The 24,150-nt window shown below is 37.9% G+C and overlaps 1 protein-coding gene across 4 annotated transcripts in view; it reads left to right on the top strand.

The window, feature by feature from the left end:
* Window positions 1–249: 249 nt before the first annotated feature.
* LOC149556878 (transcription elongation factor SPT6-like) overlaps window positions 250–24,150 on the top strand; it is an 87,726-nt gene continuing 63,825 nt past the window's right edge. For 2 of the 4 annotated variants that reach the window (XM_089831491.1, XM_089831493.1), the window contains exons 1-2: window positions 250–385; window positions 719–941. In XM_089831491.1, coding sequence (XP_089687617.1) covers window positions 905–941 — 37 coding nt within the window. In that variant the 5' untranslated portion in view covers window positions 250–385; window positions 719–904. The remainder of the gene's footprint in view (window positions 386–718; window positions 942–24,150) is intronic. The other 2 variants (XM_089831492.1, XM_089831494.1) reach the window with 1 other exon arrangement.

A 24,150-nucleotide genomic window follows, 5' to 3' on the forward strand; every position in this document is an offset into this window, starting at 1 on the left:
AGAGAGTTGTGCATACCACTAGCAAGCATGATTGATATGGGTATGTCCTTTTTGGTTCGTGCTAGAATTGAATTCACGGTATTTGTAAAATGATGGAAAGAAATGCAAAATTATGGAGAACGGATACGAGCAGAAGCCCCGGGATATGTGGAACCTTCCTACTACAGCCAAGTGGGTTCTTCACATTACCGTAAGCAATTGGGAGGCGTTCGATTGCATTAATCGGACGGCACGTATAAATAATAAATATTATAATCGTTCTGCAACTAATTAGACTTTAAAACGTTAAGACGCCAGGCAAAGTTTGGGAAATGCCGAGAAATATACAGATGGGAGAGCTGAAATTAAAGATATCAGCGTATACTGTACAGAAGCCATTTAGCAGGTAAGGAAATGAACAGCTCTTTCGTAGTTAAGGTGATATTATCTAAGCCTTTTGGGTTTTTTAAGCCTTTCGGTTTTCTCTCTTTGGCACTGCTTCACTTCAATTTTGGCAATGCCGGAAGTTTGAAATTTTTTTTAACCTCCCACAATTGTCTAATGTTTTAATGTATTTTAATTTGAATATAAAATTCTAGATGGTTTTTGGGGGCTCTGGGAGTTAGTTTCTTGAGGTGGCGGGTTTACCATACTATGCTGTTATAATTATGCAGAATTTTGCAACTTCAGTTTTTGTTTTGTTTTTCGGCATTTTGACATTTTTTCCTTGTTAATGAAGTCTTTAGGAGGAGCATTTTCATTTGAAGGGCTTCACGTAAGCCCGCGCGACTGTAAATTGCGCTTCAATGGGGTTAAATGACCCGCTTTTGACGTTGGGGGAATTTTGATGGTTTCATTCAGGTGAAACACACGATTTTCGGTCGAGAGAAAACTCGTTGGGGTTCTTGCATTTCGTGATTTCAACATGGGAGCCAAAACTGTTGTTTCTGAGGATGAGGAAGGTATGTGGGAATTTTTGGACCAGATTAATATTAATATGTGCATGATGTTCTTACTGTCCGTTAGAGGGAGTGAGAAAAGTTTCTGGATAAAACTGTGAGTGTACTGTTTGCTTCAACGTTTCAGGTCATTATGTGAACCATCGTAAGAATTGAAGTGTTGCATGGAATTAGTTTTTCCCTTCCATTGGCTTAAAATGTTCTGCAAATCAATCAACTTTTGTATTAATTTTGCCTGCGTTGTACGGGAGGATAGAAAGACCATCTTTGTGGATTTTGTGGGCTTGTCGCTAGAATTTGCTGTGCTTTTTGAATCTTAAGAAGAAATTATGATGTTTTAATTGGATTCTTATTGCACAACTGAGTATTCCCATATATAGAGACAAAACAACTTATTCTCCTCGTTGTATTTCTATTCATCAGGGATTTGTTCCTCCCAGTGGTTTTGACTCTCAAAAATGCGTCCTTTAGCGGCGGACATTATGCATTGTTGTGTAATTCTCACCTTGTTCATTTAGTAATGTACTTTGAATTAACGACTATCTGAAGACATTGTTTTTCATGTTCGTAAATGTTTACATGTGGCTGTCGTGTGTTTTGTGTGGTGGCTGTACATGGGTAACTAGTCACTCACATACCTATATGAATACATTGATATTCACACCTATTCATGCACTTGCTATATAGACTCGTATTTATATATTCATAAGCATATATACATGTACACATCTGTATATATTCACGCTTATACATGCACACATCTGTATATATTCAGGCTTATACATGCACATAAGGAACATATGCACGTGTTTGTTTTTGTATGTGTGTATAAATAGTCAGTTCTATTCTCTTGCTGTTTTTTTTAAAGTGTAGTGTGCAAGTCGGACCATTCTACTAGAAGCAGTTTATCTGAAAAGAGGACAATTGAATCAACCAAAATTGAAATCTACACTGCACTGAAATTGACGATGGAGTTGAAGAGTTTTGTGGGCTTGATCAATTCTTCCAATCCCATTATTTCACCTTATTGAAGGGGAGATATTTACGGTGTCAGGGGATCTTTTTCAATACTATATATATATTTAATTGAGAAACGACAATGCCAATACTTATAACAAACATAAAATTGATGTTTCGATTCAAAGATTTTGTGCTTATGAATAATAGTTGTCCGTGGGTAAAATGATTCTCTTAATTATATTTTTATTGTTGTAATAAGAAGATATTTTTTTACAATACTTTATAAAGTTGCTTCAAAATGGAATATAAGATGAAAATTATGAAGTAAACTTGGTTGGGGCTAGGGAAGGCACTTCATTAAAATGGACAAGTAGACAACTGTTTTGCCCTTTGAAGTGACAATCACTGCATAATGAATTTTTTTCTCTTTTCTTATGTCCATTTACTAAAAAAAAGGCACATTCTGGAAGCAATATTTTAAATCCCTTGTTTCCTGCATGTGTTTATAACTTTATAAAATGCTAAAAAATGAATATCTACAAGACCTCGCAACATGATCACGTCTTAAAGATAGAAAGACACTGATTACAATGCCCTTCATGAGTTGTCATGTAAATAGCATATCTAGGAGCATACGCAATGAGTTTGATTTGATTCTTTGGGAAAATGAATATGATTTATTCTTTGTTGAATATCAAATCTATTAACAAAGTGCCATTTTTGTACAATCTTCTTCTCCTTTTTCTTCTTCTTGTTATAATGGCTTTGATTAATTAGCAAGGGATCTGTAGAGGCCCTCATCCACAAAAGAAAGCAGTTACAACAAAACAATTAAAATTTACAAAATAAGGAGACACTGACTGCAACCCAAAAAATCAGCAGAAGAACAATCCAAAATCCTGTGAGACACACAGTGTCATACATTATTTAGGTTGCTCTGACATGAGTCTTGTCGATTCTTATTCACATGCCAATTGTTCTCGAGATTGGGCTGCGTGATAATGCTTTCAACCAATACAAATTATTAACTACTTACAAGACAAGAAAGTTACCCTGAAGTCTTGCAAGAAAATGATATGCTAGATTCTGAATCTTGATTTAATGCATGGAAGTCATAGACATTACTGGGCTTAGCTGAATATGCAAAATGAAGTAGAGAGAGGTCTGTTATAGTTCACCTTAGTTAATGATGACTGGGTAAATATATTAATGCATTTAGAATATCAACAGCTAGGCCAATCACATTTGCAATTTCATATTCCCCCAACTTCGGGAATGTTTTATTGGGGAATTGGAAAGATTCAGAGAAATTAGGATTTGTTATGCCTAAAAATAATCTAAAGTTGATGCTTATCATTAATAGCCTACACACTAATAATATTCCTGAAGTTTGTGTTCGATAGGAGAAAATCGATAAAAAAAGTCTGATTTTGCTATGTTTGTTGCCAGACAACCAGCCAAGTGATCTATAACAATTTGTCTCTTCCTAATCCCAAGGAAGGTGTCCTCCATCAACCCCAACTTTTCCATTAATATGTCTAACTTCCTTCTTGACAGTGACATTGACAAATTTTCTACAATTTTTGCATATGAAGGAACATATCGAAGAATTACTGCTTCCTTCTGAACTCTGTCTCCGAGGAAATGATAATGAATATCTATGTGCTTGGAGTGATCATGAAGCACTATAATTTTCAGATAGATTGATGCAACTTTGGTTTTACCATTAAACTAATGTTTGCTTCAACATTTGAACAATAAGTTCTGCTTGCTATTTGCAAAGCTAGATATTCTTAATAGCTAGCAGAAGAAGTTATATATACTCTAGCTAAGCTGAATTTAATTTTACTATTGCTTGTTTCCAGCTGAACTAGAATATCAAAAAATAAAACAAAACCCTAAAAAATCCTTCCTAGCACAAGCATCACCTGCATAGTTTTAATTGACAAAGCCATGAAAATTAAATATCTCCAACATGATACCTCAACCTGTAACGAGTAGCAACAGCCCAGTGATCTTTCCCTGGTTTATCTAAGACTTAATGTATTCACCCCAAAATAAATATCAGGCATCAGGTATACGAGATTACCTATCACTTACTCGTACGCAAATGGACCTACTTAATTTGATTTCTGATTCCACTTTCAGATTGAGATTTAGAATCACTAGAATAAGTATGGGCTTACATCCAACATTAAATCCTTTTAGAATTTCTCAAATGTGTTTCCTTTGACCTAGGAAGATTTGTCTTGTAATTTGCTACACATGAAGGCCCAGCAAATAATGCACAAGGCTGATATCTTTCATGTCAAATTCTATGCCAACACTCTATCACACCATACTACAGGCATTGCTTCCTAGTTCCTATAATGCCCCTTTCCAGAATTATTAACAAAATAACATGAACTATTGTTCACTAACTATATGCTTAATCAAACCAATCACATTCAACAACATAAACTTGCACAAATGATTCAAACCTCCAACAATAACTATGGATTATAATCTGATCTTTGCAACAAGGGACTGTTATGACATCATTAGATAACAACATACAACAATAACAAACAATGTCCAGACTGACTCAACAAACTTATTTTCAAATCTGTGACATCATTAGATAAAAACATACAACAATAACAAACAATGTCCAGACTGACTTAACAAACTCATTTTCAAATCTGTGAAGATCCAGTGCATTCCCTATGTAAATGCCCTCTAAGATTGAAAGGGTTTTCATCCTCTGGTTGCAGCTAACAATGGTTTTTGTCGATTGATCGCAGTCTCATATGGGTTATCTTCCACATGGCATGAAAATAAAGTGTTCAACCTATAGCATAATATATCATCCATGCTCACAATTGTAATGTTTGCCTAGTTTTGTATGCCCTTTACAAAAAGCTAACTCTTTTAAACCCATGTGGTGCAAGACCCAAATTTGAATCCTACATGTCATATTACAAGTGAGCTTACTAGCCCTATAGGCCTTTCGTGTTGGAGTTTCAAACATTACATTTTCGTCGAACTTGGCATTACTTGGGTCGCATCCTTGATCATTGTTGGGAGGTACCCTTGATTCTTGCTACCCAGTAGTATCCTGATATGAGGCAAGCATCATGCCCAGTTCTCAATCTTTGACAACTCTTGGCACACATACGCAGGGAAGTAATTCCAATGTATGACCCCCCAAAACTTTCTAGTATGCGTAGAGTGACACCTCCCAATCCTTTCTCTTTGACCTTCACTTGGCATGTGTCAAGGTACTCTCAATCCCCAAAGTTTGACATTATCCTAAGCAAACATTCATAGACTTTTGTGCTAAACACAATATTAAGTGTCGACTTAACACATCCTACCCCCCACATTGTTAAGTGGAGGAAACATACAATTATGGAGAGGTGCGGTCTACCTTGGATTAGAGAGATATTCGTAAGAAGTTTTGGGCAGTGGCAATGTATGCTGCAATGTAGATTCATAATCAATCTCCCACACAAGTTGACAAGAAGACACCAAAGTGGTTTGGGAGGAAAACAAATATCAGCTACCTAAAGGTTTCTGGTTTGACATCATATGCTTGGATTCCAATGATGCTTACAAGCTACAATGCTAGTCATAAAGCCTATCGGCCAATTGATTTGGGCACTGATAGTCTCACATTGAGTAGAGATGTGTTTTTTTGATGAAGAAGGTGGTCCCTTTAAGCTCTCTTCTCCTACCTAGTGTCATAAACAACTTTTTCAGACAAAAGATTTGGGTGTTTGGCATCCATTAGGTTCACCTGAAGGGAGGGATTCTAATGATTCGAAACTCAAACTTGGAGAATCTCTTGGTTATGATATTGTGCCTACAGATTTCCCTCAAAATAACCTTGATTCACATTCAGATGTCTTCATTCTAGGCAGCTCAAATCATGATGATCATCCCGATATGGAAGATGTTTCTACTCTTTGGCCTAAGCGGTGGGAAAAGCTTATCGATGATGTTTGGGATGATGAGCATGTTGAGAATAGATGGTCCAAATGCAAGAACAAGAAGAATAGAATCAACTTTGCTTTTATGGCCAACATTTGGAGTGTTTATGAGCCCCATAATTAAAGGCTATGGAAGCTGAGTATCATAGGCTTTTGAAGAACAACACTTGGGTTCTGTCAAGTCTTCCACTAGGGAAGAAACCCATTGGCTACAAATGGGTCTATAAAGTGAAGTACAAAGTTGATGGAACTCTTGATAATTGCAAAACACAATTGGTGGCTAAAGGCTTCTCGCAAGGTGTAGACTATGAGGAAACCTTTGCTCCTATAGCAAAGATGAGCACCATTTGTATGGTTGTAGCCATTGTAGCACAGTTTAACTAGAAAGTCGAACACACAAAAGTGATGAGTACCATCCTCAATGAGTAAGAAGTCTACTTGTGTCGTAGCCAAAGTTTTCAAGATTATAAGCAAAGAGTGCTTTGTATGCATATTGGTAAAGACTCTTATGGCCTAAATTAGGCCCTTGGAGCATGTTACATCAAGATCTGTACATATATGAATGCACAAGGATTTCATAGAATTCCTTTGGGTACCAACTTGTATGTAAAAAACACTAGTAATGATTGTTGGTTCCTAAAATCGCAGATTGGAATCCTACAAGCCTTGCCCGCTCGATGTTGGGATATCCAACCAGTAATGGCCAACATGATGGGACTGATTGATGCAATCCAAATCCCCTGCGCTTCTGGCTCTGTAGGGCCAAGGCAGGTGCACCTAATCTTGGACAAAACACTTAAATCCAAGATCCTTATAGTAGATCAATTAGAATGTGAATGCAATGAAAGTCTTCCTAACAACAAGAACTACAAAAAGCTTTAAACTTGCAAATCATGAATTGAGAATATTAAATAAATATATGAATGTTTTTAAATTTTTAAATAAAAGTATAGATTAATGCCACAAATGAATATATTAATTCTTCAAAGGAAAGAGATGAAACAATTGCCAGCATATGGATTGCGAATTATGGAAAATATAAAGACCAGTGTCGAAGGGTGATAGAGTCAGTATTATAATTTTAAAACATACAACTTTATAAAATTCTACGCACATTAATTATAAACAATTTAATAATCAAGATGTGACTGATCAAATTATGGACACAATTTTGAAATAGTCTGGAATGTACTTTAACTGCTGTGGTTTGGAGACAGACTAGACATAGATTTGGAAACAATTAAATATTTCTCAATATCTATGATGTTCAATTTTAAAATGCTATAATTGATCATGTCCACTTATCTATCATATAAATTATTTATAAAATTAAAATAATAATTATAAAGAACGAAACTATATAATACTTTAACTCTAAAGCTTTATGCAAAAAAAAAAAAATATTTCTTACTGATCACGCTGGAAATAAAATTGCATTGGAGACACTCCTTACAGACGATCCATCCACTGTAATCTGATCCTAGAAACTCATAAGAATTTATTCAATAATCCACTATCCATTGGCTTAGTTCAAAAAATCATTTCTACACCAATGAGAAAATAATATATCAGGTTTGCCGCAAATTTTTTGGAATTGTATATGTATATCCAATGTAAGATTTTACATCTTATATTTATAGAGGATCAAAAGGCATCGGTCACCTTCCCAAACTTTGCACCTCTTCATAAAAAACTAACCAATATTTAGTACTTAATATAACTCTAATTATATTCCAACACAACTGATGCCAAATAATTTCCAAGGCTTATAAAATTGGATGTCATTTTCTTTATTCCTGTGGATGCCTCTCTGTGCAACTTCCATCCACCGAACAGCTTCTTTTACCACTCTTCAGATCATAATCTGTAGAATTCAACTTTCTTTTCCGCATAATACTCAGACCATATATAGAATGTTGATTTAGAGCCGCCGTGGTTATGACTTGGAGGAGGTAGTTTAACTGATATCTGAAAAAATCATCGTGCCCTCTTTGCAAGCATATATTCCTGAACTCGGGTGATTTTCCATCGTGCTTGATCAAACTTCTGATATATATCCCGGACCTGCAAACAAGCACAAGATATCGTTAGATATCAGTCACAAATAATAAAATCCTCTTCCTAAGCGTTCTGGTGAAACTGGGGCATCGAATATTCTGCTATGTATCATGACTCGTCTCTTGACTTCGCAAGTACAATAGGTTGACAAAACTAGAATTATTCCATCCTGGATGTCAATATTATTCCTTTCTGGGCATGTGAGTCATCCCGGGCTATTACTTAGACTCTACCTATTTTTTGAACATCTTCATTCGCATGCATATAAGTGAAGAGTCTATATCTCTCTGAAAGTGCAAGGTACTTTCATGACTGAATCTGCAAAATCCAAAATTGGTTCAAATTTGATTGTTGACGGTAATAGCGGGCTTTGTTCTGCCAATATAATTGTATTTAATATAATCTCCCATCACCACAGAAAACTCTTGATGACTGCAAAGCTAATATGTTTCCCGAGTATCTCATCCTATGCCCCCTGTACGCTGTCATCCGTTACTTCTAAACATTCCATCATTATGTTTGACTAGGCTCAATGAGAATCTGATTACAAATCAATACTGGAACTTATGATCGTTCAGTATTCTGGATCTTCATTTCACAATAGTCCCAAAGGCACTATATCTCTTGGTTATATGCTAACGCTGAATTCAATAAGAATGCCATTTTGCTTCTGATTTTTTTTTTGTATGTCTTTGAACGCTAATGTGCTCTTTCCAATCTGTATTCCATGCAGAGTAGCAAAGGATTAGGCACTGCAATGAAGTGCCGGCTATCATTCCAGACCAGATGCCAGTTATTCCTGAGTTGTAACAAATAAGTATGCCTAGCAGCAGTCTCACCAAATAACAGGATCTGATAGCACCAAATCAGCATGATATATTCTGTGCAATAACAGTACTAAGGAGACTTAATATATATGTGAAAGAAGTTATCCAACAGACCACAAAATGGACGATTAGCACTTTTCCAGAAATTCAGACTATTGGTAAAATTAAATCCTGTTCATGCAAAAACTTTTGCACAGATAAATTTGTGGCAAATGCAAACAGTTGAGGAAGCATCCAGTTCAAGAGAACTCCAGACTTAGCAGCAATGATGGTGGATTGTCCCAACAATTTGAATATAGTCTCTGAAAAAATGCTTGGTATAAACAAGAGAACTGCAGTTGCTGAAAGTATCACAGTAGATTGCTGTATGTAAATGCCAAGCATATGAAATTGCCTTGTTCCAAAAGCCAGTCCACAAAATGTTTCTAGAGCAGTCCCCATTCCTAGATAACCTCCCGGGATTGGTAAAACCAGAGACAATGAAATGTCTGATTACACTTAGTCTGCAGTCCTTAGGATAATAATCTTCAGCAACAATGATATCTGTCTCTTACTCCAGTCTCAAACCGTACAAACCTCTTAATAAGTTGATGAAAATATGATGCCCCTGTTGAACGAACTTCAAAAAGTAATGGCCATCTGCCTGGAGCACACATAGATCACATCTAATTCATATTTCCTTTTATATCTTATTGAAGAGCATATATTTCCTCAAGAAAAACTCTGCTATACATTAATATGTTTCGATCTTTTAGTCATCTTCATTAGTTGATGCATTGGTCACATTAGTCATTGCTTTTATTCATCAGGAATAGTCAAGGCATGCTGCTGATAGCACCTAAGTAACTTTCACCTTGTAAGTATACAACTCTTCTTTTGATTCTTTATAAGGCTGTAAGTTTATCATCAATTATTACCAATGGAAATGATATTCTTAGTGTTAATGACACCCAGGACAATATTCTCTTTAAATCTCCAACATCATAAATGGAGGCACTGAAGTTTTGCCAAAAAATAGGGCTCCATCAATGACATCATTTTTTGTCATCTATGTGGATGATATCATCACTACTAGTACTGGGACATAGTTGCAAGTGAGAAAATCAAATTGAATGTGTTAGGCGTTTGATATGGCTGATTTGGTACTTTTGCTAGTCTTGTTTGATTACCTATCACAAAATGATACTCAAAGGAATTGCAAAGATAGAAAATTTCTAATAAAAATTCAGAGATCAGTGTTATTCAATAATTAAAAGATGTTTAAGTGTATAAAGTATTTTTATGATATCTATGGTTGTAGTTGCTGACAAATGAATTTCATAATACGTTGTACTCTTTAGCTTTGTATTGAAGGAATTCGATCAACTTGACTGTAATAACCCCAATAGGTTATAACTTCTTCAAACACCAAAAATCTTTATACTTCAGTTGTTTGACATTTCGTCAAACACTTTGCAAGCAAGCTCTGATACCACTGTAATGACCCTCCTCAAATCTGCTCTCAAAATTGCTGATGAAAGCTCAAGGAATTTCATCAAACTATTCACATGCAAGGGATGTATGACTGATATAGTATTTCAGCTGACTTTAAATCACTCTTTCTTCAATTTGCATCAATGAGAGTTTTGTGCTAGAAGACTCCAAATGGATTGGTTGTAGATGGCTGTAATAATTTTCTTCAATGCTGCCCCTTTTGCTTTGCTTTTCCGATTTACTTTTTCGAACTGCTTTTTCGGATCTGCTTTTTTCGGACTGCTTTTTCAGCTTGCTTTTTCGGTTCTGCTTTTTTGGATTGCTTTTTCGTATCTGCTTTTTCGGACTGCTACCCTGTTGAATTTCAAGACCATATCTTTCAATGGTGTCAAGATTTCCAGCTTGAAGGGATTTCGTCCTTCAAACTATTGAGACATAATCTCCAGAAAATTTCTTAATTTCTTTGATATTTTCCAAGCATACTTAAAAGAAGCTCTTCCATTTCTTTTATAGTGTTCTTACAAGGGCTCCATCCTTTGTTTTCTCAATGTGGGATAAAACATAACTCCTTTTATGTAACTTATGTCTCCAATGTGTTATAAAATAAAGGGGACTCTTTTAATTTAAATATTTTCCACAAACTATAGTCTATGCATTAATAAAGTTAAATATTTAAATTTAACTTTATAAAATAGCTTTATCAATGCATAACAAATCTTATCAGTGATAAACAAGTCTTCTTGTCGATTTTAAGCAATTACTATCGACATACCGTTGCCACTGGATGTCCGCCCATGCCCAAGATGACTTACTATAAATAGTATGCCCAAAGTTGCCTCAAAACCCTTCAGAAAGATCTGCAACTGAAACTATCTAGGTCAAATGGCCTCTAAGTCCCTTTAATGTTCTGGTTAGCCTACGGGACCGTGGGGAAATAGGCTAACGACAACATCATGCTATGAATGCTAAAAAGGGGACATTACAATCCGCCCTTCCCAAAATTGCTTGTCCCCAAGCAATGGTCGAATAACAACCCAATCAATCCACCTGGATCCCAAATGTAGTCATGAACTATATTGCTGTCAGTCAACATAGGCTCCTGCAACAACCTTTGAAAATTAACCAAGAGGAATCCATAATCAAATTGGCGAATACAACTCACCCAAACTCCAAAGTCAGGAACCCATGAGAAACAAGCTCTCGAAATATCAGAACTCAAATAGAGTAGATAACCCAAACTGCCAACATAGTAAATACCATCAACACATCCCACTAGCCTATGTGGAATGTACAATACAATTCTGCAACAACGATGAATACTCCCGCATGAAACTACACCAAATACAGAGAATCCACACATTGCACACCCACTGCAATTAACACAACTTTGCAGATCACCGGTCACTGTCTCATAACCATAACACCCATGCACTGCTGATGGTGAATAGTCATTACACGGTAGATAGCAAAAACGAGAGCCTAGACCAAACCTGTCTGCCATCAACTCCTCAACACATGAATCAAAAGCAAACTGATGAACATATCCTACAGTATAATATGGGTAAAAAGAACCAATCCCAGTCAAAGACTCATCCTGCAGACGTGATACAACCAACTGTGACTGATCATTAGCTAAGTCAGAGGATGATATAGCCAAGAGTGCAGAATCAACAACATCAGTAGTCTCTGTGCCCTCCAAGTCAAACATATCACAATGCTCAGCTGCAGCGCCCAACTCAGTTGAACCTGCCTCCAGTGGAAACGGACCAAATATGCCAATACTAGTGTTGTGGACAGATATATCCTCATCTCCACTACCTCTATCAACCTCGACCATGGACATCCGCGGATCACCAGACACCACAGCTTGTGACTGTACAAAATCTGGTAAAGACTGCGGTCACTCTAACTCCATGGTCACCTTAGCCAAATGAAACTGTGACTCCTCGAAAGCCAATTGTGTACTCTCAAGAATCTCAGAAGTCATCTCGAGCTGCTGAGTAAGCTCACTCACCTCATCTTCCTTGGCCAATAATGCTTCGTATGCTGTACTCCCCCACTCCATAAGATAATCTCTGTCGGCTACCAACTGCATATAATTCTGTCTCAGAATCCGAATAGCCTCCCATAAAGAGTGGATCTCTGTCAAGGAAAGATAACTGCCTCCCTGCTCATCCCTAGTAGGAAAACCCCATCCATAAACTGCTAACAACTGATGAGCAGCGTCGAAATACTGGCAAGCAATAGAAATGTCTCACTCACTAACTCTCAATTGACGTGACACATGATGGCACTGGCTAGACTGTCTCCTACAAACCTCCTCTGACGCACTGTCTAAAGGAGTATCCTCAAAGTTACTGGTCTCTAGAGTATTACCATCCATATCCTGTGAATCAACTCCAAAGCTCATATCAACATATGGAGTATCAAAGTCTGTAGCACTGCTGTCCAACTCCTCTGTACCAAAAGAAACTGTCAAGGAAACTAAGTCTTCAAAACTGCCCACTGCATCCTCTTGGATGTCATCAATGCCAATATGATCCTGGGACTCATCTGTACACACTGCCAAATATGAAAGATCATCAACACATTCCAGCAAGAATGGTCGATTGGATATATGAACAAAGCCCAACACCAGTGTATAAAAACTAATACCAACATCGGACAAGCTGCTGGCACAAGAAAAGACAACACCGTGCAATCTGCTAATCAAATCCATGATAGCACCCAAACAATCACTGCTACCAAAAAGTGTTAAAGATCTCCAGTCAACTGAATCCCAAACGCCAATGTAACAATCTCGAGTCCATATCCGTAAACTAGAATCAGCTGGTAACTCAAGCAAACTCCTCACTTGAGTAATATGATCAATACCAACTAACTCCATATACCTGTCTGACATTGCCCTGTATCCTGGATGTGAATGCAAGATGAACTCGCAGCATTATCAACGACCACATATGATCTGCCTGCCGTAGAAAGCTGAGTATCAGGAGTGCAAGATGAAACTAAACTCAATTCGATGCCATGCTTATCCCCATGTCTCTCCTAGTCCTGTAATGCCAAGGGAATATTCACCAAAGAAGCTCTAGTGTCCTAAAGCTCGCGAGAAAGCTTGTCAACTTCCTCCTCTTTTCTCCTCAAGGCATCTAAATAGTCTCCGACAAGGCTAAGAAGATGGTCACGATCTGATAGAAGATGTAAATAACTCAACTTCATCGTTCCCATTCCTTCCCTAATTGCCTATAAGTCAACACAAGAAGACTTTGCCTAAATTCCCTTATGTCTACCCTGTAACTGAATCATCCGAATGTGATCCTCTATCATATCCCACATCCTGTCATGATGAGATAATGAAGTCACAGTACTGTCTTTGCTCACCTTCAGCTGGTTGGACAAATCATGTGGAGTTCTACCAGCCTCAACCTCATGTGACGAAGCATCTAACTGTGCTTGGTACTCTTTCTTAGCAAAGTCATGAATGCTCACTTTTTGATCAACTGTACTATCCTCAAACATGACAGTATCCTCAACTGCAATAACTTCATCTAGCCCAACTGTACTGGAATCACTATCTGTGTCAATCACGCAATCTGGTGTGTTTGTGATATCACCTTCTGATGCAACTGGCTCAACCTGCACAACATCTTTAACCCCTTCTGCTTGTGAAGATGATGCAGATAAACCATTACCTAAAGATGTGCTAATGTCTCCCTGTATCGAATCCGCATGTCTGTTAAACTCCTCATACAAGTTTCTGCTTGTCATAGGGAAGGTACGATCCTTAGGCCTATCAATCAGGCTCTTTAACCACGTACATGCCATAGGTGACAAATTCCTCTCTTTTGTCCAAACATACCATAAGTCTTTTGCCAAAAGTTTAGAAATTTCATCCTCCCCCTCAAACAAGATTGTGAACATGATGGAGTGCATTGATGCCAATACTCTGCTGGGATGAAACTTGTCCATAATATTCCAAAATGTATTAAACATCCTGCGAATGTCACTAATACAACCAATTGCCAGCATAATATTTTCAAATCTACACCTTGCAAATACTTCCCGTAATCTTGCCCTCTTTGTGAAATAAGGGTCCCAAATGTTGTCCAACTTTTCAAACCATGGCATGAAGTACCTCTTTCATAATCTGGTCGTCATAAGAATCAAGGCCAGCTATTATCCTCATGATTTCACTAATGCAAGAGAGAGTTGTAAGTCTTATTACCTCATCATGATGTCTCAATAATCGGGGCTCAACCAACGAACCAAATGCTGGAGATAAAGCTGTTTGCATAGCATCGGGTTTTGACTGATCAAACTTGCCTGAATAAGTTTTCAACTCCTCCAAAGTTTTTAGAAGATCCTCTGTTCGCTGAAATGGACAATATAATTTCTTCTTTACATTTTGCATTCTTTCTTCCAAATCCTTGTCTCCTGTTAAAGCCATACTGATAATTGAATTCAATCTGAAATAACCCAATCAGGTTGGCAGGAAACTGCTCTGATACCACTGTAATAACCCCAATAGGTTATAACTTCTTCAAACACTAAAAATCTTTATACTTCAGTTGTTTGACATTTCGTCAAACACTTTGCAAGCAAGCTTTGATACCACTGTAATGACCCTCCTCAAATCTGCTCTCAAAATTGTTGATGAAAGGTCAAGGAATTTCATCAAACAATTCACATGCAAGGGACGTATGACTGATATAGTATTTCAGCTGGCTTTAAATGACTCTTTCTTCAATTTGCATCAATGAGAATCTTGTGCTAGAAGACTCCAAATGGACTGGTTGTAGATGGCTGTAATAATTTTTTTCAATGCTGCCCCTTCTGCTTTGCTTTTCCGATTTGCTTTTTCGAACTGCTTTTTCGGATCCGCTTTTTTGAACTGCTTTTTTCGGACTGCTTTTTCAGCCTGCTTTTTCGGTTCTGCTTTTTCGGATTGCTTTTTCGTATCTGCTTTTTCGGATTGCTACCATGTTGAATCTCAAGACCATATCTTTCAATGGCGTCAAGATTTCCAGCTTGAAGGGATTTCGTCCTTCAAACTATTGAGACATAATCTCCAGAAAATTTCTCAATTTCTTTGATATTTTCCAAGCATACTTAAAAGAAGCTCTTCCATTTCTTTTATAGTGTTCTCACAAGGGCTCCATCCTTTGACTCAATGTGGGATAAAACATAACTCCCTTTATGTAACTTATGTCTCCAATGTGTTATAAAATAAAGGGGACTCTTTTAATTTAAATATTTCCCACAAACTATAGTCTATGCATTAATAAAGTTAAATATTTAAATTTAACTTTATAAAATCGCTTTATCAATGCATAACAAATCTTATCAGTGATAAACAAGTCTTCTTGTCGATTTTAAACAATTACCATCGACATACCGTTGCCATTGGATGTCCGCCCATGCCCAAGATGACTTACTATAAATAGTAAGTATGCCCAAAGTTGCCTCAAAACCCCTCACAAAGACTTGCAATTGAAACTATCTAGGCCAAATTCTAAGTCCCTTTAATGTCCTGGTTAGCCTACGAGACCGTGGGGAAATAGGCTAACGACAACATCATGCTATGAATGCTAAAAAGGGGACATTACATTGACACCTTAGTATATGTTTGATATTGATATCAACTTTGTGTATATATGTGCTTGCTATGATCTTATCAACAAATTATTTACATAGATTATTTGAGATGTCTAATGATGTCATGATATGTACAAACTCCTAGTGAATATGATGCCATGGATTAAATTGATTTGTCAGCCCAATTAACTGAAATGCAACAAATGTACTTCAAATGACTATATAAGCCTTTGTGGAGAATGTGGCCAAGAATTGATACAATGATACTCTATGTGATGATGCTATGCACATATAAATGGTTGTTGTCTTTGAACTGTTGGCCTATGCGGTTGTGCCTATACAATTGACTCAAGTAGGAGTTGGTTTTCTAATATTGTAATTGCTCATGTGCTTTCTTCTTTCATCTATGATATGCATATTGTCAGGCCATGACTCCAAACTTGTAGGTAGGTGACACATGAATGAATGCTATGCTCACTGCAAGGAGGTTTGACAGTCTCACACAATATATTATATTTTGGGGAGCCATATATACTTGTTTATGTTGTGATAATGTAATTCATTTGGTTTGGTATTGTTGTTGTTGTTTAGATCTAAAACTGATACTAAAGATATTATACTGTTGATTACAGTGAGACGAGCATATCCAATTGTTGAAGGATATTGTTATAGAAACTTGATTGCAAATTATAATAGCTGGTGTTCGCCAAGATCTCAATGACAATCTTTGGTATGAATTGCAATGATGTAACCTTTTGAGGTGTGAAATTGCAAAGGGTAAGTATTTAGTTCATCTAATAAGGTTGCAGAGTGATTTCTCATTGGAGAAACCAACAAACTAGGGAGGATCTCTCACCTCTGAAACTACTTCTGTGGGCTTGACTCCTTAATAGGAATAAAAAAGCACAAGAAAAAGTAATTTCCACATTGGTGATAGTGAGTAGCCAATTAGCTTGTTTAAATAGGAAAAGGCCATGTCCTAAATCTTGAAGAAGTGGCCCCAAAGTAGTGCCCCATTCAAATAACGAAATAAAATTCTAAATTAAATTATAGTGATGCACAAGTGCATCCTTGAATTGGGCCCTTTTGTGACAATTAACTCCTGTGGGACCTTAAGAGTTATTGCATAAATAAATAGCTCTGGCCTAAAGAGGGGACATGACAATATTCCCTTTCTAGAATTGCTTTCCTTCAAGCAATTTCAAACTTCACCACAAAATCGTCTCCTTTATTTTTGATTTAGGTACCAAATAGAGTTTGTCCTCATAGTACTAGACATCATCCACCACTATGTATTTGTCACTCTGAATCTACCCATCCACCAACTGGTAAGCAAAAGTGCCCTTGGAATACTCTATGAACAATTCAGCCCTCCAATTTGCTGAAATTTGAGATAAAGAGCATATGGATGATGCTCTGATCTTGACATCCTTGCCTTATAAGAGAAGGGCAACGACGCTTATATAGTCTTCATCATGCCTAAAAATTACCTCCATATATTTTGCTGAAAGCTTCTTAGGATCTCTATTAGGCATCCCTCACAATACTATCTTCTTAAAGTCAATCTTGGATGATAACTCCATCTCCTTGAAATTCTATGTATTTGTCAAGGGTCTCCATCCATTGAATGCCCAATATGACCTTTCTATCATCTAGATCAACCACAAAGAAATCATTGGTTACTGTATAGCTTCCCTAATGTTTTATTGTGGAACCACATGTTTGCATTGTAACAAAGATCCTCTTGTTACTTTAACCTTGAATCTCATGTTTTACCAAGTGCAAGCCCCTTTTGGTGACTATGGATGAATCAATGAAATTGAGTGTAGCTCCACTATTGAGCATGATTATGGCTCTTTGCCCCTAGAGTGACACTACACCTAGGAGCTCTTGGGGGTGTGGCAATGAAACCTTCTTTCTTCATAAGTGCGACAATTCTTTTTGCACGACCAATCTCCTCTAGTTGCTTCTCAGGTTCCTTGTCTTCTTTCCTATCAAACACCACCTCCATGTAATGGATCTTTCTCTTGCTTTGGCAGGGATGGCACAGTTCCTAATGTAGCTAAGCCATCTTCTAAGCTCCTGATGTGTGGCCTCATCCAACAATGACTTATTTTGAAATGGTTCCTTGTCCTTATCCACATGTGCAAGAGGTGGCTTGGCGTGTGTGTAATTTCCTAGAGAAGGAGATGAAGCAACTAAGTCATGTGCCTTCTTGATTGCTTTAGTGAGTGTGCAACCTTTTGAGGGTTTCCATTGACCAGTCCATGAACAAAACCATTAGTTTCTCAAAAATGTTGGTGACCAAAACTGAAAGCCTCAAAATTTTTTTTGATATAACTGTCCATTGAATCAGTTTGCATCAATTGTGCCAACTCCTTGAAGTTGAGCTTCGGATCTTTCTCATCAAAGCAATCAATGAGTCTCTCCATGAAATTAGCATACAGAGTGACTTGATCATACCCAAATGTGACCATTCGATGGTGCCACCATTCATGCACAATCCTCTCGTGTAGTGATGCAAACTTGATTGTCTCATCCTTAGGTATTGGACTCAATTGAAAGTACGTATCCGCCTTCTATACCCCATTTGTAAGCTAGGTGGGTTTAACCTTGGAGGAAACTCCATGGTTAAGCACACTTGAGCTGGAGTAGTATTGGGATGGGTGACCTTTTGGGAAGGCCTATTGCTTCACCCTTGTGAGTATAACCTAGATGCAATGAGTGCTAAGTGTTCCATTCATCCTCATGAGAGGTGTTCTTGTGAACCACTTCTCATGAAACATGGGTCAGTGAGTTTAACCCAAGAAGTTAAGAACTACACAGCTGAATCCTGATAGCATTGTCATGACTTGACTTGTTGATAATATCTCCTACTTATGAACTATCAACTCAATCATATACTGTAGTAGTGAATGAATTCACATTTAAGCAATTAGCTGGTAGCTCATAGCCTTATCTTTCTTACAAACGCTAGACTTGATCTTAGTTATGCTGTGAGCTACATATCTTGTTTCATGAGAACCCCTAAACTAGATTATTGGGTTGCTAAGAAGCATGTATAGAGATATGTGAAAGGGACATCTGACTTTGGCATTCTGTATAGAAGAAGTAAAAATTCTTGGCTGATTGAATTTATAGACTCAGATTGGTAGGTTCTGTTGAGGACAGGAAGTCTACTTCTAGGTATGACTTCACTCTTGGTATGGATGCAGTCACATGTACTAGTAAGAAGCAGTGGGTGGAAGCTCTTTACTTGATAGAGAACTATTAAAGCAACATGTGAGACAGTATGGCTGTAGACAATGCTGTCTGACATGAAAACATTTCAATCAGGGCCTTCACCCTTGTTTTGTGACAACCAAGGTGTGCTACAGCTTGCCAAAAGTCCAAACCTAACCTGAGAAAACCAAATATGTCGAGCTTCATTTTCATTTCATCCTATAGGTTTTTGAAGATGGAACTGTGATGTTGTATTATGTTCCAACTGTAGATCAGACTATGGGCATTCTGACGAAGTCTTTGGGCTTGGACAAATTTGCAAAATATAGGGGACAACTTGGTTTAATTAGTAGAATGTCCATTAAGGGAGTGAATTAATGAAATATTGTCATACTTATTTTTAATGGTCATTTATGTAACTTTATTTGTTTTAGAAACTTTCGATTGTTTCTCTTATAGAAGCATTGGCTTCAAATCGTTGTTTAAGGAGTTTTCGTCTTGGTTATTCATTCAATACCATAACAATTTCAGGAGATCCCAGCTGCTTAACAGAATATATCACCCCAAAATTTTATCCCCTTTGTAAAGACGTTTTTAAAATAAAAAAAAAAAATCTCAATTCACTTTGATCGTGTAATTTTCCTCTACACCGTTTTTGGGTGGAAATTAGAAGGGAGGTTGGAAATGATACAAGTTTAGGTTGGATTTCCCATCATAAGCTGGAAATGACCAAAATGTAGTTCGGTCCAGCTTAGAGTTGGAAATGAGCAAAATGAAATCCAATTTCTCATATTAAAACTTCCTTTTTATTTCTCACTTTTTCAATAGTTGATTTTTTTATTGCATTCCCTCTTCAAAATTTTCTCTTCCTTTGTTCAAAACATCCTCACTTGCACGCAAAATTCTCCTCCTACCCTCCTTGAAACTCAATTTACAAACCCAAATGTCTTCTCATTGCAATGATTTTGTCAATTTAATCCCAAGCCTTTTTCAGATGCTTGTTAAACTCTTCGATGTGACTGGTGATATTGAAATGACAAACCCTTTGGCTCCACATGAAACGCTTTTGGCATGGAGCTATGAACAATAAGGCCACAAATGGGGGACCTCATCCCCATTTAACAAGGCTTGTTTACCGCATAGGGTAAGAAGTTCAACACATGTATAACACAATTTGATTAAGAACAGGTACTTTATTCATGTATGCACTTGCAGATTACAATCCGATTACAATGACTACAATGTTCAATCCTGCTTCCAAAGTCCATCTCGGACGTGTACATATACCTTTTCGAAGGGGTGACTCAAGCGTCACGCGCCCGTTCGGATACTACTCTGCTCGTCGGCTACATTATACATTTACCGACAACATCATCCCCCCCCAAAAGAAAGGTCGTCTTCGAACGATAATACAAAAAAATTCATTATGTAATTTCATTAACAACTAAATACATTAACTGACTAACTACAACAAGATAAATCTGCTTCTGCCACATCACTTTCACGTTTGTCTCATGCCTGCACCAAACTGGTCTCCAAACCACGTTGCATCTGTAGCCTTTGCCAACACAATACTATCTCCTTAGTTGACCTTAATAGCCACTTGTGCCGCTTTCCCTGTTCCAACTCCTGGTTACACTGAGCCAAGTGTTGTCGTACTGCCTTCAATTGGATGATCAGCTCCTCTCGAGCTCTCTATGCATCCACCAAGACAGCCTCACGTCTAACACCTGTTCCAAGTGCCTAACTCATGCCTACCATCCTAGCTCCAGGTCACATCAACTGGTCATACTTCCCACGGCTAATAATCTGCAACGATTGGGGGTCTAGGGGGCAACGCCCCCAGCGGGGTTGAGGGGCAGCGCCCCTCGCCGCTAAGACTAAAATAGCACTCCGAAACCCACACAAAACTGCATGGAACATTCTGAACTGTTTCAATCTGTCGTCGTTTTTTTTTCTTTTTTTTGCTCTTCCACTTCCTCTTTGCTGCAGACTGCATAACTGTTACCCTTTTGCCGTTTTGTGAATAAATGTCACACCATTATGGCAATTACTGTTCACAAATTTTGTCCGCTTCCGTACTATACGACTTCTACAAATCCTGTGAGCAATTTCTATGGTACGGCTTTATTGGATTTAGCCTCCCAGGTGATGGTACGGCTTTAGCTGTAACTTTCCCTACTTAGTAGGGCTTCCTATTTAGCTCTTATGTACGGCTTGCTCTTGCTTCCTGGCCACAATCCGTATGGTGAAATCTGCTTCTACTTGATTGAGACCGTACGGTCATGTAAACTTCTTTTGAACTCTTCTTAAGGCCGTACGGCTTGTTTCCACTGCTCTCCAAGTCCGTACGGGATAGGGCCGTACGGTCCTTTCTTCTACTTCATTATATTTTTTCCCATCACATAAGTCTTGTGTCCATACAGGCATCTAGGGCTGTACGGTCATGTCAATTTTAACCTTGCTTTATTATTATTTCCAACATAACTCCGTTTGAGGCCGTACGGTTGTTCAATGAGGCCGTACAGTCGTTCAATAATGCCGTACGGACATCAAAACTCTTACTTTGTTCTTATTTCCTCACTTTGCTTGCTTAGCTTTTTATCATGTTTATTATTTTTTTTATTTTTTATTTTTAAAATCTTTTCCAATAAGGTTCTTTTGAGGCCGTACAGTTCTACCTCATAATTTATTTTCATCCTTCTCACTTGTTCTCTGACTATCACATTTGACTTCTTATTTATTGCCACATACTTTTTTTTTCTTTTTTTTTTTTAATAAATTAAACTATCCTAACTTCGCTTCAAAATATACACTTCCTACATATATACATTATTTACAGACATCTTTTCTTCGTTCAGCTGTTTGTCGGCAGAGGATCCTTTCTTTCTTTATATATTTTCAACTTTGATCCATTTACGACATCTGGTATTTCTTTTCTGTCCAGTGTCCACAATTTAATTGCTCCGTTATACCCAACTTCCCGTATTTTGTACAGTCCAACCCATTTAACTTTAAATTTTCCAGGCCTTATTTCATTTCGTCCATTATACTTTAGTACTAACTGACCAGGTTGAAATTTGTTTAATTTTAAACGCTTTTGACGCCATACCTTCCACCTGTTTTGTGCAACTTCTGTGGCCTATGCTACATAGTTCTTATTCCTTTGGTACGACCGCTTCTGTATAGGTACCGCACCTTCGATTAATGGTATCCGGTGGACACATAGCTCTGGTGGTACTCCTTTTAAGTTTTTATACGTCCAAGCTGCTGCCTTCAATACTGGGTTCCAATCATCTCCTACAAGAATGTTCTTCGAATTTTCCTCATCACCCAAGTTCATTGTTTCACCGTCGGCTCTTCATACTTCATCGGTTTATCTTTACTGAACGTATGGGCCGGTGGTCCATCCACCTACGCTTCTCCTTCCTTCAGTTCACTGTACTCCTTCGGAAACTTATGGCCTTCTTTTCCTTCCTCGACACTCAAAATATTGCAACTCGGAAAGACCTCATAATCTTCCATTTGCTAGTGTAGCAGTCCATTCACGGAATCTAAGTCATCATCAGTTGACCCTCCTTCCAATCTTAGCACCTCTTCATCATCTGGTTCCATCCTTTTATTTTCTTCGTAGTCATTCTTGCCTTCGCCTTCTGAGTCTGACGACGCTGCTTCTTCTCCTACCATTTGTGTATGTAAATTGATTATAAATCTCCTACCTCCTTTCTCCATTAACAGAGTTCCTTTTCCAATCATGCTTTACCTTAGCTTGCACCATCCACCCCCGTCCCAGGATGGCGTCGTACCCTCTTCTCTTTAATGGAATGACTACAAAATCCAGTAAAAATGGTTGTGTCCCAATTGTTACAAGCTGTGCCATCAAAGTGCCCAAGGGTTTTATCCCATGTTGATCTGCTGTAAGTAACTAAAAGGTGGGTGGCCATAGCGTTGGTTGTCCAAGTTTTTTCCAAATATCTTCCGGTAGCACGTTCACTCCCGATCCTCCATCTACTATTGTATCCGTTAGCACCGTACCCAGAATGCCCATCTCCACCACTGCTGGGTGTCTACCTGTCGTAAGTGCTAATAACATCGGTTCTGTTGCTGTTGCTGTTGCTGTGGTTGTTTCCTTACTATCCTTTGCTTCCTTCGTCACTTTCGGGGACGGTGTCATATTTATAATAGCCGTACGCAACTGTGGCATGGTGAGAAGAAGATCATTTAATTTAATTGGCACTTCCATTTGCATTATCTGTTTCACCATGTTTTGTTCCGCCAAGTTTCTTTTCGGAGTTTCAGCAGTGCCTTTTACTTGTGACTTCTCTGCTTTCATTTGCTTCTCTATCTCTATTCGAGCTTTTTGTAACCTCTCCTTCTTTTCTTCCGCATTCAGATATTTTGCCGTCCTCGCCTGCTCTCGCATGATCGCCAACACGTTTTCATTACTTGTTTCAATACTTAATAAATTTATGCTTTGCTTTGGACATTTTGAATCTTCATGGTCCCACACCATCTGCACAGTAGTTGCGGCGCCTCCTTCGTAGTACAGTCCCTCGCGAATTGACCCCAAAGATTACATGCCTGGCACTGTATCATCGACTGTCCACTCGCATCATATTGTATTCTACTCCGGCCTCCATTATTATTGTTATTGTTTCCACCCATTCCGCGTCTATTATTATTTCGATAGCCACCCGAAGTTGCATCATTGCCCGCGTTATTGCTATTGTTTGACGCTTCTTGCGTGAGTAACACCTGTTGGTGTCCCTTTGCTTTCAAGTTAAATGGGCACTCTTTCAGGGAATGCCCCGCCACCTGGCAGATGTCACAAAACTGCTTCTTCGAGCATGAACCCTTCGTATGGCCATCCTCCGTGCAATCTGTGCACCACAGTTCTCCTTTTATTGTATCCGGATTCTTTTTCAAATTTTTGAATTCTTTCATCATCCGAAGCATGTCTTTCTGTAGCGCTTTCACCTTCTTGTTCGATTCCTCATCACTACTACTACTTTCTGAGGATGAATCATCTGAATCAGAGGAGTTATGCTTTTTCTTCTTACTCGTCTTCTGTTCACTTTCCAAATCCATAGCGCGAGTATACGCATT

The sequence above is a fragment of the Cupressus sempervirens genome, chromosome 5 (assembly GCF_028749045.1).
Source record: "Cupressus sempervirens isolate cs-2001-9-10 chromosome 5, ASM2874904v1, whole genome shotgun sequence".
Taxonomy (NCBI): domain Eukaryota; kingdom Viridiplantae; phylum Streptophyta; class Pinopsida; order Cupressales; family Cupressaceae; genus Cupressus; species Cupressus sempervirens.